The following is a 15,408-nucleotide window of genomic DNA, read 5'->3' on the forward strand; positions in this document are numbered from 1 at the left end:
CACTTCCAAACCCCAAATCCCCCTCCGGCTACATTAGACTGGCAGCCCCACTGCACCACTTTGGGCGGTGGGAGCACCATCGCACCATAATCTATGTCGTGCAACACAGAGCCTTTAAGCCTGCATGCAGCAGTTCCGCTGGGAGAGCACCAGAATAAGTTAAAACCCTCTCTCTCCTGCTTGCCCTTCACCTTTAATTACACAGGGAGAAAGGGAAAAGAAAGTTAAAGGCAGTTTGAGCTACGAAAACTAACTGCATATTGCAAAAGGAACCATTTCGTTTGACTGAACATTTCCAAACAAGTTTCAGCCCCTGAGCATTTTAAACACAGAGAGAAAACAATATAAATAATGTATGCGTGTATGTATACGTGTATATACACATACATACATATATATCTACATGGCTGTTAGTGAATCATTTGCAAGGGACATTTTGAATGTTAAAATGGTGTGGATTTCTACACTCCTTCTTTCTGGCTTTCCAGGCACCAGTCCCATCAATCTCTAAACCCTGATACCAGGCAGTTCATTGTTTTTCAAATTTATGACATTTTTCAGTCCAGTGTTTTTAAACTGTCACCCTCAGTGGGTAGCTGGCACAACTCATTGCTACTCTCAGCTCCCACCAAGCTCATCACCCTAGGAGTGATGTGCTAGCAAATTTTTCGGTTGACTGAGCTCCAGGATGGTAAATACTCTCTGTGTGCTTCCTCTGATGACATCATTAGTTTTGTCCTCCAACCTTTACCCAAAACAGAAATAACTAAGATTGTGATTGTCCATCCCGAACACATAATGAAAATGAGGGAAACTGAAAATAGAACCAGTCATTCTATTCAACCTCTTGGTGGGATGGAAGACTAACTCTCTCCCAGACATCCCAATAATTTTATGTCATCGTTGCAAAAATGTCTCTAATATTGCAGGATCTATCTGGTCTATTGAGAGACTATTCTGTATGTGGTTCTCAGTTTAAACCAGCTTATTTTGATCTGCTGTATTTTCTCATTTATTTTCTGAATTGCATAACTTATGGACTTAATTCTCATCTCAGGAAATGGCCTGATTTCTCCGAGGGTTCTCAAACTAGTTATATGGAGTTCAGTGAATGTGAAAGGCAGTTCTTCCTCTCTGTCCTCGCCTGGACATTAGGAGTGATCTTAGGCTGGAGTATGTACCTGAATGGAGGAATCAGAAAACCAGGTCCAGCTGACTCTGCCCCTTACCAGGGTGAGGCCCTGTGCAAGTCACAATCATGTCTGATCCTCAGGGTCCTTATCTACAAAACGAGGATTTGGATGATTTCCAAGGCTCCTTTTAGCACTGAAAGCTTATTATATTATCCACAGATTTTTGTGATATTTCCTTTTACTTTAGTAGAGAGCATACACTTATTTCAACATTTACAGCATTTCCAATCGGTATATCTCTTTATCTAATTGTGTGCCTGGATAAAATTTTCATGAGTATATTTTTAGTTCCCCCTTCCATCTTGGGGTTGGAAGGGTTTGAAAAGTACTTGGGCAATTCAATCATTCAACAAACATTTATTGAGCACTTATTATGTGCCAGACCCTAGGCTAGGGGCTTGGGAAAATAAAATGAAAGTGATTATAATACTGATGTTCCTAATTATTTCTCTACAAAAACATTGAATGAGAGACTTGGTCTCAGCCTCAACCCAAAGTATATATCTAGTCTAAGAAAATGTTTAAAAAAGATCACTATGTTATACCAGACCCAAGAAGACGCTAAAAACTTTTGCTAACATGGTATTGGCAATATACACCCTCTGGTCCATTTTAAAGAGACAGTGTGAAAGTGATCTGAGTTCTGAGAACTACTTAAACTAATTAAATTGTCTAGCCAGTGTCTGGTACAGTAGAGAAGTACTACTGTAATTTTTATCTTCCTACACCTCCTTCCTTTCTTTCCATCTCTTTTTCCCTAAAATTCATCTGACTTCTCTCTCACTCTTCCTACCCTAGCTGTACTCAAAGGGTACACCATTGGAGCAGCAAAATCACCAGGCATCTTCTTCATTCCCACTTTCAACACTAGTGAAAGACAACTGCCTTCTTTGCTTCTAACCTAACCACATTCCCAACCTTTTGTTCAGTACATGCTTACACCAACATGACCTGGAAACCAAGTAGGTGAAAGGAAATCTGGTAGTATCCATGGTTTGGTGTGTATTAAGAAACCTGCAGAAGTCTGATATTACCCAGGAAGCCAAATAATTCACATTGGCAGGAAAATTCTACATCTGCTGTTCTCCACTCCCTGACAAGGCTCAGTAAGATTGAATCTGTTGTGTGACCACATACTTACGTAACAGATTTTTTCTCTGCTTTTGCGTTGTTCTAACTAATTGATTTAGAATGCAACTCTAATCTCCAGTGCCCCTCCCCCCAGGAACTAATTCTATTAGAATTCAAGTATAATGAAGACTCATTAGTAGTGGTGTATAAGTCATTAGAAAAGATAATTTACCACACAGAGAAAATAAATAATTACATGGCTTTAAAACGCAGTATTTGGCCATACTTATTTAATGAAATATATTCTAAAGACAAAAAGAAAAAAAATCCCTTAACTTCTATTTAGTAATCTGATTGCTGGTAGTAATATTGGTGTAGTCATTTTTAACTATTCATATATATAGTATGATAATGCTATAGAAAAGTATATTGCTGTTATTAAGAATCAAGGTTTTCAGAAAAGATCCAAATGTGTAATTTTTTAAGTAAAAACTCTACAAAGTTAAATTTGAATTGGAAATTTCAGAATGAACTCATGAGCTTTTTCAATGTACATTACTAGGCTTGAAAGCCACAACAGCCCAGTAATGAGCACCCCTACTGACCATATTTGGGACTCAAATACTACAAACCACTAAAAAGAACCAGGACTCCTTGGAGAAAAGTGGATTCCAGGCCTAGGGCAGGAAATAATACAAGATGAGTTTGGAACATTTTGTTGCTCTAGAAAGCAAGGAAACCATCAAAGTTTAAAGGGACTTGTCAACAAGTCACAGAAACCAACTTAAGGGAACTCTGACTGGCCAGAAATGGCACAATTTGAACATCAAAGAGAATAATGATTGCAATTGGTTGAAACACAATGAATATATAAAAATCTATGATGAAACTTTTTAAAAAGCCCTTTGAAGAGAATAAATTTAGAATTTATCTTGCCTGTCTTTAAAAAAAAGACTTTATTTTGGAATACCAAATAGCTCTAATTGATGAAAGAAAGCTCTTCTTTTCAGAAGAATTCCAACTGATAAATATAGCAGGAATTATAGCATTTGCAACCCTTAATAGAATCATTGTTCAGGCAACCATCAATAGTTGGCAAAACAATTAGGTAAAAGGATAATGATAACCAGATATCCATGGGGTACCAAAGTAACGCCTCACTGATTATAAGGGGGAACATGCAACTTTACAACAGAAGGATCAGATGACCACTCTTAGCACCCCTAAAACCAGAGGACAGTATGTACATCCTGATATAATATGAAGTACCCAACTCCACCTATGACATATTCTTGTCAAAATGTTGAACCTGAACTTAAGACTTTAACTTCCAGTTTATGGAAAATACAAGGGAAAGAAGAACAGGTTAAAATCTACCATTCAGAAACAATCAGACAAATCAGCATGAGGGCTATTCTCCATGACAACTAACCTGGACTTTTCAACAAGTCAATGACATGAGTAAAAAGGGTGGGTAAGGATACTGTTAAAGATTTTAAAGGACTCAAGAGACATAACAATCAGATGTGTTTGCCTTATTTGCATTCTACCTCAAACAAACCACTTGTTAAAATAAAAAAGGACATTTTTGAGAAATTCAAACATGGACTGGATATTAAATGACACTAAGGAAATAATGCTAATTTGGGGGGGGGCTATTATGCCATTATTATGTGATACAGTGGTTAAGAAGATATTCTTGGGACTTCCCCGGTGGCACAGTGGTTAAGAATCCGCCTGTCAATGCAGTGGACACGGGTTCGAGCCCTGGTCCGGGAAGATCCCACATGCCACAGAGCAACTAAGGCCATGCGCCACAACTACTGAGCCTGCACTCTAGACCCCGTGAGCCACAACTACTGAAGCCCGTGCCTAGAGCCCGGGCTCCACAACACGAGAAGCCACTGCAATGAGAAGCCCGTGCACCACAACAAAGAGTAGCCCCTGCTTGCTGCAACTAGAGAAAGCCCATGCGCAGCAACAAAGACCCAATGCAGCCAAAAATTAATTTTTTTTTAAGAAGAAGATATTCTTATTTTTAAAGATATATAAATACATTTAGGGTTCCCCTGGTGGCGCAGTGTTTAAGAATCCACCTGCCAATGCAGAGGACACGGGTTTGAGCCCTTGTCCGGGAAGATCCCACATGCCGCAGAGCAACTAAGCCCCTGCGCCACAACTACTGAGCCTGCACTCTAGAGCCCGGGCTCCACAACAAGATAAGCCACCACAGTGAGAAGTCAGTGCTCTACAATGAAGGGTAGCCCCCCGCTGGCCACAACTAGAGAAAGCCCGGGCACAGCAACGAAGACCCAGTGCAGCCAAAAATAAATAAATAATAAATAAATAAATATATGTATAAACACATTTAAATATTTAGGGGCAAAAAATATCAGATTGTCCAGGATTTGCTTTAAAATTCTTCAGCCAAAAAAAAAGGAGCAGCAGTAAATGTGGCAATGTTAATAATTGTTTAAGGTGAGTATACAGAGCTTCATTACACTATTTTTCAACTTCTATATCTTCTAATTTTTCATACATAAAAATTTAAGAGTAAAGTTTCTTAAAATATGATGAAAAACAAAGCCCCTTGCCTCCTGGAGACTACTTTATGATGACTACAATTACTTTGGGTATAGAAAATGACTGCTGGCTTTCAGAATCTCTCTACAAACATCTGAAGTCTTAATTCCCTGGTGAATATTTTGGTATTCCCTGTACTTGTTTTTCCCAAATTGGACATTATACTTCTTATGAAATCTTCCTTCCCCTAAGACCCACATCAACTTCCACCTCCTTCCCTAAATCTATTCATTCATTCAATGAACAACTATTGGGTGACTTCAATGTGCTGGATCCTGCATTAGACACAGGAGGTATATTATAGAAGCAATAAAAACAAGCTCTTGACAGGTTCTCTGTGACAGAGACAAGTAAACAGGAAATTAGAGTGCACAGAGAAGCAAGCTCTGATAGGGAAGCTGGAGAGTACCACAGGACAGGGACCTACCCCAGTCTGGAAGGAGTGACTTGCACACCGAGACCTGAAGATCCAGTAGGAATGAGCTAGGGGTCGGGAGACCAAGAACAGTCCAGGCATAGGGAACAGCAAGTGCAAAAGAACAGCAGTAAACGAGAACAAGCCATGTTCTTAAAACTTGTGATAGTTAATTTTATGTGTCCACTTGATTGGGCCATGAGGTGCCCAGATATTTGGCCAAACATTACTATGTTTGTGAGGGTGTTTCTAGATGAGATTGACATTTGAGTTGATAGACTGAGTAAAGCAGACTGCCCTCCCTAATGTGCGAGAGCCTCATCCAATCAACTGAAGACCTAAATAGAACAAAAAAGGCTGAGTAAAAGGGAATTTCACTTGCCTGACATTTTGAGCTTGGACATTAGTCTTTTCCTGCCCTCAGACTGGAACTTTCACTATCAGCTATCCTAGTTCCCCAGCCTTTGATTCAGACTGAAACTGTAGCACTGGTTCTCCTGGATCTCCAGCTTGATGACTGCAGATCTGAGGACTTCTCAGCCTCTATAATTATGTGAGCCAATTCATCATCATCATCATCATCATCATCATTTATTTTATATATATTTATTTATATTTATATACACATACATACACAATTGACCCTTGAACAACATGAGTTTGAACAGCATGGGTCCACTTATATGGGGATTTTTTTCAATGAATACTATAGCACTAAACAGCCCGAGGTTGCTTAAATTGGGGATTTGGCACTGAGGATACAGGGGACTGACTGTGAAGTTGTACTTGGATTTTTGACTGTGCAAGGGTTGGCGCCCCTAACTCCCGCATTGTTCAAGGTCAACTGCATGTTGCATGTATGTGTGTGTATATAAAAATAAATGTGTGTGAGTATGTGCGTATACATATTTGGTTCTGTTTCTCTGGAGAACGCTGACTACTACAGAACTAAAAAAAAAACTTAGTAGAGCTAGCTCATGCAATGTATGTTTTAGGAATGAGAAAGGTAGAGGGAAAGAGAGAAAGTTGGAGAATTAAGCAGAGTTCATATACTGAACACTTTATCTCAAAGGGAATGTGAAACCATAGGAGGATCTGCATTTAAGAAAGGACACGTTGGCTGTTTTATGAAGAGTAAATTGGAGGGGGCAAGACAACAGTCAGGAAGACCAGTTAAGAGGTTGTTGCCATATCCCAGCCAATAGGCTCTCTCCATAGCACTCACATCAAGACATTTTGAGGCTCCTTCATGGCCTTCATTCCTTCTGCCTTGAAGCACAGGTGCATGCTTTCTCTCTTCTTCCAGAACAATCTCCTTAAGGGTGGGAACAAAGTCACATAGCCTGATAATAACAGCTAGCACTTAACACTTAGGATATACTAAGCACACTGTATACATAACATCTAATTCCACAATAACCATGCAAGATAGCTATTATCCCCCGTTTACCAATGAAGAAACTCAAATTCAGAACTATTTGCCAAATAAGTATATGCACCAGCCCACACAGCTGGTAAATGGTGGCACTGGATTCCCACCCAAGTCAGCCCTGCTCCAGATCTCTCCAAGCTCCTGTAGTGATCAACAAACACACATACAGTTGAGTTGCAAGATGTCTGAGTCCAATCTTACCAAACTACAGATTTTTCTTTTGATGCGTGTTTGCCTACAGAAGCAAATAAGTTACCCATATTTCAGGGTTGGTTTTTTTTTTCTAGAGTACTCTATACCAGGGGGCATTTTATTCTCACAGTGAATGTGAAAGTGCAATTTGAGGATTTTCGACACAATAGTATAAGTACTGAATGGACTTGACCGGCAATGTCAGAAGAAGAGGAGGAGGATGCTGGAACCAAAGAGGAAAGCCAAGGCCAGCCAAGAGCATCAGTGGCAGGCTCTATGCAGTTCCAGGAAACATTAAAGGCTGGCATCACTCCCCGCTTAATCCATAATGTGACTGAGCCACAACCCCAGTGATTTTGAGAAAAAAGAATCAGCAGAATTTTGCAGCTTTAATAGAATGTATAAGCAACTAGAAGTTTCAGGGAAGCCTTCACTTCATTACCTCAGCAGTCATACCCTGACCTTGTGGCCGCTCTTTGTAAAAAACCCTTTTATGTTTTTTCACATAAGTGGAATTAACACTTATATGGGGATTTTTTCCCTCCATGGCATGAACTCATGGTAGACGAATGCTTCAGTAGATTACAAGTAGTTTTTCAATGTCACATTTCTATAACAGTGTTACGGAACAAAACTAATTGTCATCAGGATTGGAGGCAATTCTATTCACAGCAAGATAAATTGGATTTCTAAACTGTGATTTCCATTGTGTTACCTCTATGTATCATGAAAGTTATCCTGATGCGCCCAGCAGTCAGGCTACGTACTTATACAGTGAGGTCCAGCTTTATGCTGAATTCATCATCTTTCGCTTCCCAAGGGAGGACAGAAGAGCAACGGAAGCATAATTTTAGACCACCATCTAATGGAAGGGGTCAATGAGGATATACTACTCTAAATATCAGTATGAACATTCAAAGACTAGAAGAAAACAGTCCATTCCCTAAGATGATTAGACATCACTGTGAATTACCCAATTTATCACTGTGGAGTTTTGTGTGTATATGAAGCTCTCTCTCTCTCTCTCTCTCTCTCTCTCTCTCTCTCTCTCTCTCTCTCTCTCTCCTTTTTTAATAATACTTTTTAGATATATGCAAACAGTATAACTATTTCAGAATGCAAATCGCCATCAATAAAAATATCCCATCTTGCAATTTGTAAATTTGGACTCCACTAATCTTTTAATATATTGGGCAATGTCTTGGGTGGCATTTTCACAATCTATAAAAAAAATAAGATTATCTAAGTGAATTAAAAGATTAAAAATATTATGGAAAACAAGATGGATAGTGCAAATGTTCATACTGTTGTAATCAAAAGGCAAACAAGGAGGTAGTAAAGCTTAGGGCCACGGACTTTATAGAGTCAGTCCTTCCGGGTTCGAATCTTGTCTCACCATTGTTGTGACCTGGACAAATTACTTAACCTTATTGTGCCTCCATTTTCTTATCCGTAAAATGCAGATCATAATAATACACACTTCATAGCAGATTGCCGTGAAGATTAGAGTTAACAATATACTTAGAGAAGTTCCTGGCACACACTAAACACTCAGTGGTACAACTTATGATTACTATTGGTATTATAATCTGAAAGCATCCTTTTTTAAAAACAAATAAGTTATGAACGACTCATAATTCTATCTCGATCACTCCAGCAGATTTCCTTACAATCTCTAGCAGGCAGTATCATGTTGCTTCATTCACATTACTAAGTATCTTTGAAAATAAGAACACTGCAGTCCTAAAAAAAAAAAAAAAAAAAAAATTCTAGATTTCAGTTTTCCCCACTTATTTTCTATTGGTGGTATTTTTCTATATTTAAAGTAAACCTAAGCTATCCAGCAAATACCTGGGCCTTGTTCCTTTATGTCTTGTCAAATCCTTGCAGGATCTTGGAAAATATGACTACCTGCAACATTCCCCACTATGAGGACACAAGATAAAATTCCTTCATTTTTGGCATGGATCATTTATGTATATGGGAAATCATACTTATGTTTTATTTGCTAAATGCTAAAGGGAAAGGAGACATTAGACCCTAAAGTGTTTCAGAAAGAGGTAAAATAAAAAAGAGAATGCTTTAAAAGTAACATTTTCCTAGTTCACTTGGATTAAGTAGAATCTATAAATACACAAGATGAGGTTTTCACAAGCAGCAAGTTAAAGAAGCTATCTCCATATTTTATCGATGCAAAACTGCCAAATTATTTTTCCTAAAATTTAAATGTTTCTATCTAACAAAACTGATTTTCTTGGGTCCAGGGAGGGTGCATTATTCATCCAGGTAGTATCTACCAAATATAGAGTGTACAATAATTATTGACCTAAATAAATTTGAATGAACACATAGCACAGCACTGGGCTCAAGGGAGGCACTCAAATATTTTTCGAATGAATGAACCAGAGGAAGATGGATGGAAACTGCTTCCAGGTAATCTGTCTTGCAGGTTATAATCAAGATTAAGAAAGAAATATAGGAGGGCAGAATGGATACCATCCCAAAATAATACACACACGTACGTATCTAACGTACGCATTCACATACACAAACTGAAGCAATCTCAATAATTAACATTCAAAAGTAACAGGAACTTAAAATACAGAAGAAAGACCAGCAATTCATATAGATAATGACAATATTAAGCAAATTGCCTTGGATCTAACCCACCGTTTAAAATAGCCTTGATCAGTTCTCGATGGAGAAAATTTCACCAATTTATATAGTTTTGGCTTTTAAATCTGAAAAAAAGGAAAGAAAGTTTCTGAAATGTCTGAGATCTAAACTCCTGTATCCCCTCCCAACAAATTCAAGTCTAGGGTAACCACGTGTCAGCATCATTCCCCATCAGTGGACCTGAGAGTTCAGTTCGGTCCTCCCATTTGACTTTCTTTTTTTTTAACATCTTTACTGGAGTATAATTGCTTTACAATGGTGTGTTAGTTTCTGCTTTATAACAAAGTGAATCAGCTACACATATACATATATTCCCATAACTCTTCCCTCTTGCATCTCCCTCCCTCCCACCCTGCCTATCCCACCCCTCTAGGTGGTCAAAAAGCACCGAGCTGATCACCCTATGCTATGCGACTGATTCTCACTAGCTATCAGTTTTACATTTGGTAGTGTATATATGTCCATGCCACTCTCTCACTTTGTCCCTGCTTACCCTTCCCGCTCCCCGTGTCTTCAAGTCCATTCTCTAGTAGGTCTGTGTCTTTATTCCCATCCTGCTCCTACGTTCTTCATGACCTGTTTTTTTTTTTTTTAGATTCCATATATATGTGTTAGCATATGGTATTTGTTTTTCTCTTTCTGACTTACTTCACTCTGTATGACAGACTCTAGGTCCATCCACCTCACTACAAATAACTCAATTTCATTTCTTTTTATGGCTGAGTAATATTTCATTGTATATATGTGCCACATCTTCTTTACCCATTCATCTGTCAATGGACACTTAGGTTGCTTCCATGTCCTGGCTATTGTAAGTAGAGCTGCAATGAACATTTTGGTACATGACTCTTCTTGAATTATGGTTTTCTCAGGGTATATGCCCAGGAGTGGGATTGCTGGGTCATATGGTAGTTCTATTTATAGTTCTTTAAGGAACCTCCATACTGTTCCCCATAGTGGCTGTATCAAATAACATTCCCACCGACAGTGCAAGAGGGTTCCCTTTCCTCCACACCCTCTCCAGCATTTATTGTTTCTAGATTTTTTGATGATGGCCATTCCGACCAGTGTGAGGTGATGTCTCTTATAGTTTTGATTTGTATTTCTCTAATGATTAATGATGTTGAGCATTCTTTCACGTGTTTGTTGACAATATGTACATCTTCTTTAGGGAAATGTCTATTTAGACCTTCTGCCCATTTTTGGATTGGGTTGTTTGCTTTTTGATATTGAGCTCCATGAGCTGTTTGTATATTTTGGAGATTAATCCTTTGTCAGTTGCTTCATTTGTAAATATTTTCTCCCATTCTTAAGGTTGTCTTTTCATCTTGTTTATGGATTGCTTTTCTGTGCAAAAGCTTTTAAGTTTCAATAGGTCCCACTTGTTTAGTTTTTTTTTTTATTTCCATTTCTCTAGAAGGTGGGTCAAAAAGGATCTTGCTGTGATTTATGTCATAGAGTGTTCTGCCTATGTTTCCCTCTAAGAGTTTGATAGTGTCTGGCCTTACATTTAGGTCTCTAATCCATTTTGAGTTTCTTTTTCTGTATGGTGTTAGGGAGTGTTCTAATTTCATTCTTTTACATGTAGCTATCCAGTTTTCCCAACACCACTTATTGAAGAGGCTGTCTTTTCCCCATTGTATATTCTTGCCTCCTTTATCAAAAATAAGGTGACCATATGTGCGTGGGTTTATCTGTGGGCTTTCTATCCTGTTCCATTGATCTATCTTTCTGTTTTTGTGCCAGTACCATACTCTCTTGATTACTGTAGCTTTGTAGTATAGTCTGAAGTCAGGGAGCCTGATTCCTCCAGCTCCGTTTTTCGTTCTCAACATTGCTTTGACTATTCGGGGTCTTTTGTATTTCCATACAAACTGTGAGATTGGTTGTTCTAGTTCTGTGAAAAATGCCAGTGGTAGTTTGATAGGGATTGCATTGAATCTGTAGATTGCTTTGGGTAGTATAGTCATTTTCACAATGTTGATTCTTCCAATCCAAGATAATTGTATATCTCTCCATCTATATGTATCATCTTTAATTTCTTTCATCAGTGTCTTATAATTTTCCACATACAGGTCTTTTATCTCCTTAGGTAGGTTTATTCGTAGGTATTTTATTCTTTTTGTTGCAGTGGTAAATGGGAGTGTTTCCTTAATTCCACTTTCAGATTTTTCATCATTAGTGTATAGGAATGCAAGAGATTTCTGTACATTAATATTGTATCCTGCTACTTTACTAAATTCATTGATTAGTTCTAGTAGTTTTCTGGTAGCATCTTTAGGGTTCTCTATGTATAGTATCATGTCATCTGCAAACAATGACAGCTTTGCTTCTTCTTTTCCGATTTGGATTCCTTTTATTTCCTTTTCTTCGCTGACTGCTGTGGTTAAAACCTCTAAAACTATGTTGAATAATAGTGGTGAGAGTGGGCAACCTTGTCTTATTCCTGATCTTAGAGGAAATGGTTTCAGTTTTTCACCACTGAGGACGATGTTGGCTGTGGGTTTGTCATATATGGCCTTTATTATGTTGAGGTAAGTTCCCTCTCTGTCTACTTTCTGGAGGGTTTTTATCATAAATGGGTGTTGAATTTTGTCAAAGCTTTTCCTGCATCTATTGATGTGATCATATGGTTTTTATTCTTGTATCACATTGATTGATTTGTGTATATTGAAGAACCTTTGCATTTCTGGGATAAACCCCACTTGATCATGGTATATGATCCTTTTAATGTTGCTGTTGGATTCTGTTTGCTAGTATTTTGTTGAGGATTTTTGCATGTATGTTCATCAGTGATATTGGCCTGTAGTTTTCTTTCTTTGTGACATCTTTGGTTTTGGTATCGGGGTGATGGTGGCCTTGTAGAATGAGTTTGGGAGTGTTCCACCCTCCACTATATTTTGGAGGAGTTTGAGAAGGATAGGTATTAGCTCTTCTCTAAATGTTTGATAGAATTTGCCTGTGAAGCCATCTGGTCTTGGGCTTTTGTTTTTTGGAGGATTTTTAATCACAGTTTCAATTTCAGTGCTTGTGATTGGTCTGTTCATATTTTCTACTTCTTCCTGGTTCAGTTTCGGAAGGTTGTGCATTTCTAAGAATTTGTCCATTTCTTCCAGGTTGTCCATTTTATTGGCATATAGTTGCTTGTAGTAATCTCTCATGATCCTTTGTATTTCTGCAGTGTCAGTTGTTACTTCTCCTTTTTCATTTCTAATTCTATTGCTTTGTCTTCTCCCCTTTTTTCTTGATGAGTCTGGCTAATGGTTTATCAATTTGGTTTATCTTCTCAAAGAACCAGCTTTTATATTTATTGATCTTTGCGATTTTTCCTCCATTTCTTTTTCACTTATTACTGATCTGATCTTTATGATTTCTTTCCTTCTGCTAACTTTGGGGGTTTTTTGTTCTTCTTTCTCTAATTGCTTTAGGTGTAAGGTTAGGTTTTTTATTTGAGATGTTCTTTGTTTCTTAAGGTAGGATTGTATTGCTATAAACTTTCCTCTTAGAATTGCTTTTGCTGTATCCCATAGGTTTTGGGTCATCGTGATCATTGTCATTTGTTTCTAGGTATTTTTTGATTTCCTCTTTGATTTCTTCAGTGATCTCTTGGTTATTAAGTAGTGTATTGTTTAGCCTCCATGTGTTGTATTTTTTACAGATTTTTTCCTATAATTGATATCTAGTTTCATAGCATTGTGGTCAGAAAACATGCTTGATACGATTTCAATTTTCTTAAAATTACCAAGGCTTGATTTGTGACCCAAGATATGATCTATCCTGGAGAATGTTCCATGAGCACTTGAGAAGAAAGTGTATTCTGTTGTTTTTGGATGGAATGTCCTATAAATATCAATTAAGTCCATCTTGTTTAATGTATCATTTAAAGCTTGTGTTTCCTTATTTATTTTCATTTTGGATGATCTGTCCATTGGTGAAAGTGGGGTGTTAAAGTCCCCTACTGTAATTGTGTTACTGTCAAGTTCCCCTTTTATGGCTGTTAGTATTTGCCTTATGTATTGAGGTGCTCCTATGTTGGAAGCATAAATATTTACAATTGTTATATCTTCTTCTTAGATTGATCCCTTGACCATTATGTAGTGTCCCTCTTTGTCTCTTGTAATAGTCTTTGTTTTAAAGTCTATTTTGTCTGATATGAGAATTGCTACTTCAGCTTTCTGTTGATTTCCATTTGCATGGAATATCTTTTTCCATCCCCTCACTTTCAGTCTGTATGTGTCCCAGGTCTGAAGTGTGTCTCCTGTAGACAGCATATATACAGGCCTTGTTTTCGTATCCATTCAGCCAGTCTATGTCTTTCGGTGGGAGCATTTAATCCATTTACATTTAAGGTAATTATCGATATTTGTGTTCCTGTTACCATTTTCTTAAATGTTTGGGGTTTGTTTTTGTAGGTCTTTTCCTTCTCTTGTGTTTCCTACCTAGAGAAGTTCCTCTAGCATTTGTTGTAAAGCTGGTATGGTGCTGCTGAATTCTCTTAACTTTTGCTTGTCTGTAAAGGCTTTAATTTCTCCATCAAATCTGAATGAGATCCTTGCTGGGTAGAGTAATCTTGGTTGTAGGTTTTTCCCTTTCATCACTTTAAATATGTTCTGCCACTCCCTTCTGGTCTGCAGAGTTTCTGCAGTTAACCTTATGGGGATTCCCTTGTATGCTATTTGTTGTTTTTCCCTTGCTGCTTTCAATATTTTTTCTTTGTATCTAATTTTTGATAATTTGATTAATATGTGTCTTGGACTGTTTCTCCTTGGATTTATCCTGTATGGGACTCTCTGTGCTTCCTGGACTGGATTAACTATTTCCTTTCCCATATTAGGGAAGTTTTCAACTATAATCTCTTCAAATATTTTCTCAGTCCCTTTCTTTTTCTCTTCTTCTTCTGGAACCCCTATAATTTGAATGTTGGTGTGTTTAATGTTGTCCCAGAGGTCTCTGAGACTGTCCTCAGTTCTTTTCATTCTTTTTTCTTTATTCTGCTCTGCAGTAGTTATTTCCACTATTTTATCTTCCAGGTCACTTATCCGTTCTTCTGCCTCAGTTATTCTGCTATTGATCCCATATAGAGAACATTTAATTTCATTTATTGTGTGTTCATCATTGTTTGTTTGTTCTTTAGTTCTTCTAGGTCCTTGTTAAATGTTTCTTGCATTTTCTCCATTATATTTCCAAGATTTTGGATCATCTTTACTATCATTTTTCTGAATTCCCTTTCAGGTAGACTGCCTATTTCCTCTTCATTTGTTTGGTCTGCTTGATTTTTACCTTGCTCCTTCATCTGCTGTGTTCTTCTGTCTTCTCATTTTGCTTAACTTACTGTGTTTGGAGTCTCCTTTTCACAGGCTGCAGGTTCATAGTTCCCATTGTTTTTGGTGTCTGCCCCCAGTGGGTAAGGTTGTTTCAGTGGGTTGTGTAGGCTTCCTGGTGGAGGGGACTAGTGCCTGTGTTCTGGTGGATGAGGCTGGATCTTGTCTTTCTGGTGGGCAGGTGCACATCTGGTGGTGTGTTTTGGGGTGTCTGTGACCTTATTATGAATTTAGGTAGCCTCTCTGCTAATGGGTGGGGTTGTGTTCCTGTCTTGCTAGTTGTTTGGCATAGGATGTCCAGCACTGGAGCCTGCTGGTCATTGAGTGGAGGTGGGTCTTGGCATTGAGATGGAGATCTCTGGTAGATTTTCGGAGTTTGATATTATGTGGAGCTGGGAGGTTACTTGTGGACCAGTGTCCTGAACTCGGCTCTCCCATCTCAGAGGCACAGGCCTGACGCCCGGCCGGAGCACCAAGACCCTGTCATCCATATGGGAAAAGAGAAATATATATATATATATATAT

At 38.2% G+C, this 15,408-nt stretch overlaps 1 protein-coding gene across 1 annotated transcript in view; it reads left to right on the forward strand.

The window, feature by feature from the left end:
- LOC112393961 (thymidylate synthase-like) overlaps positions 1 to 15,408 on the forward strand; it is a 45,084-nt gene that overhangs the window by 23,792 nt on the left and 5,884 nt on the right. The window contains 1 exon segment of the mRNA XM_024736387.1: positions 1,058 to 1,233. Coding sequence (XP_024592155.1) covers positions 1,058 to 1,233 — 176 coding nt within the window.

The sequence above is a fragment of the Neophocaena asiaeorientalis genome, unplaced genomic scaffold (genome assembly GCF_003031525.2).
Source record: "Neophocaena asiaeorientalis asiaeorientalis breed wild unplaced genomic scaffold, Neophocaena_asiaeorientalis_V1.1 scaffold134, whole genome shotgun sequence".
In the NCBI taxonomy this organism is placed as follows: domain Eukaryota; kingdom Metazoa; phylum Chordata; class Mammalia; order Artiodactyla; family Phocoenidae; genus Neophocaena; species Neophocaena asiaeorientalis.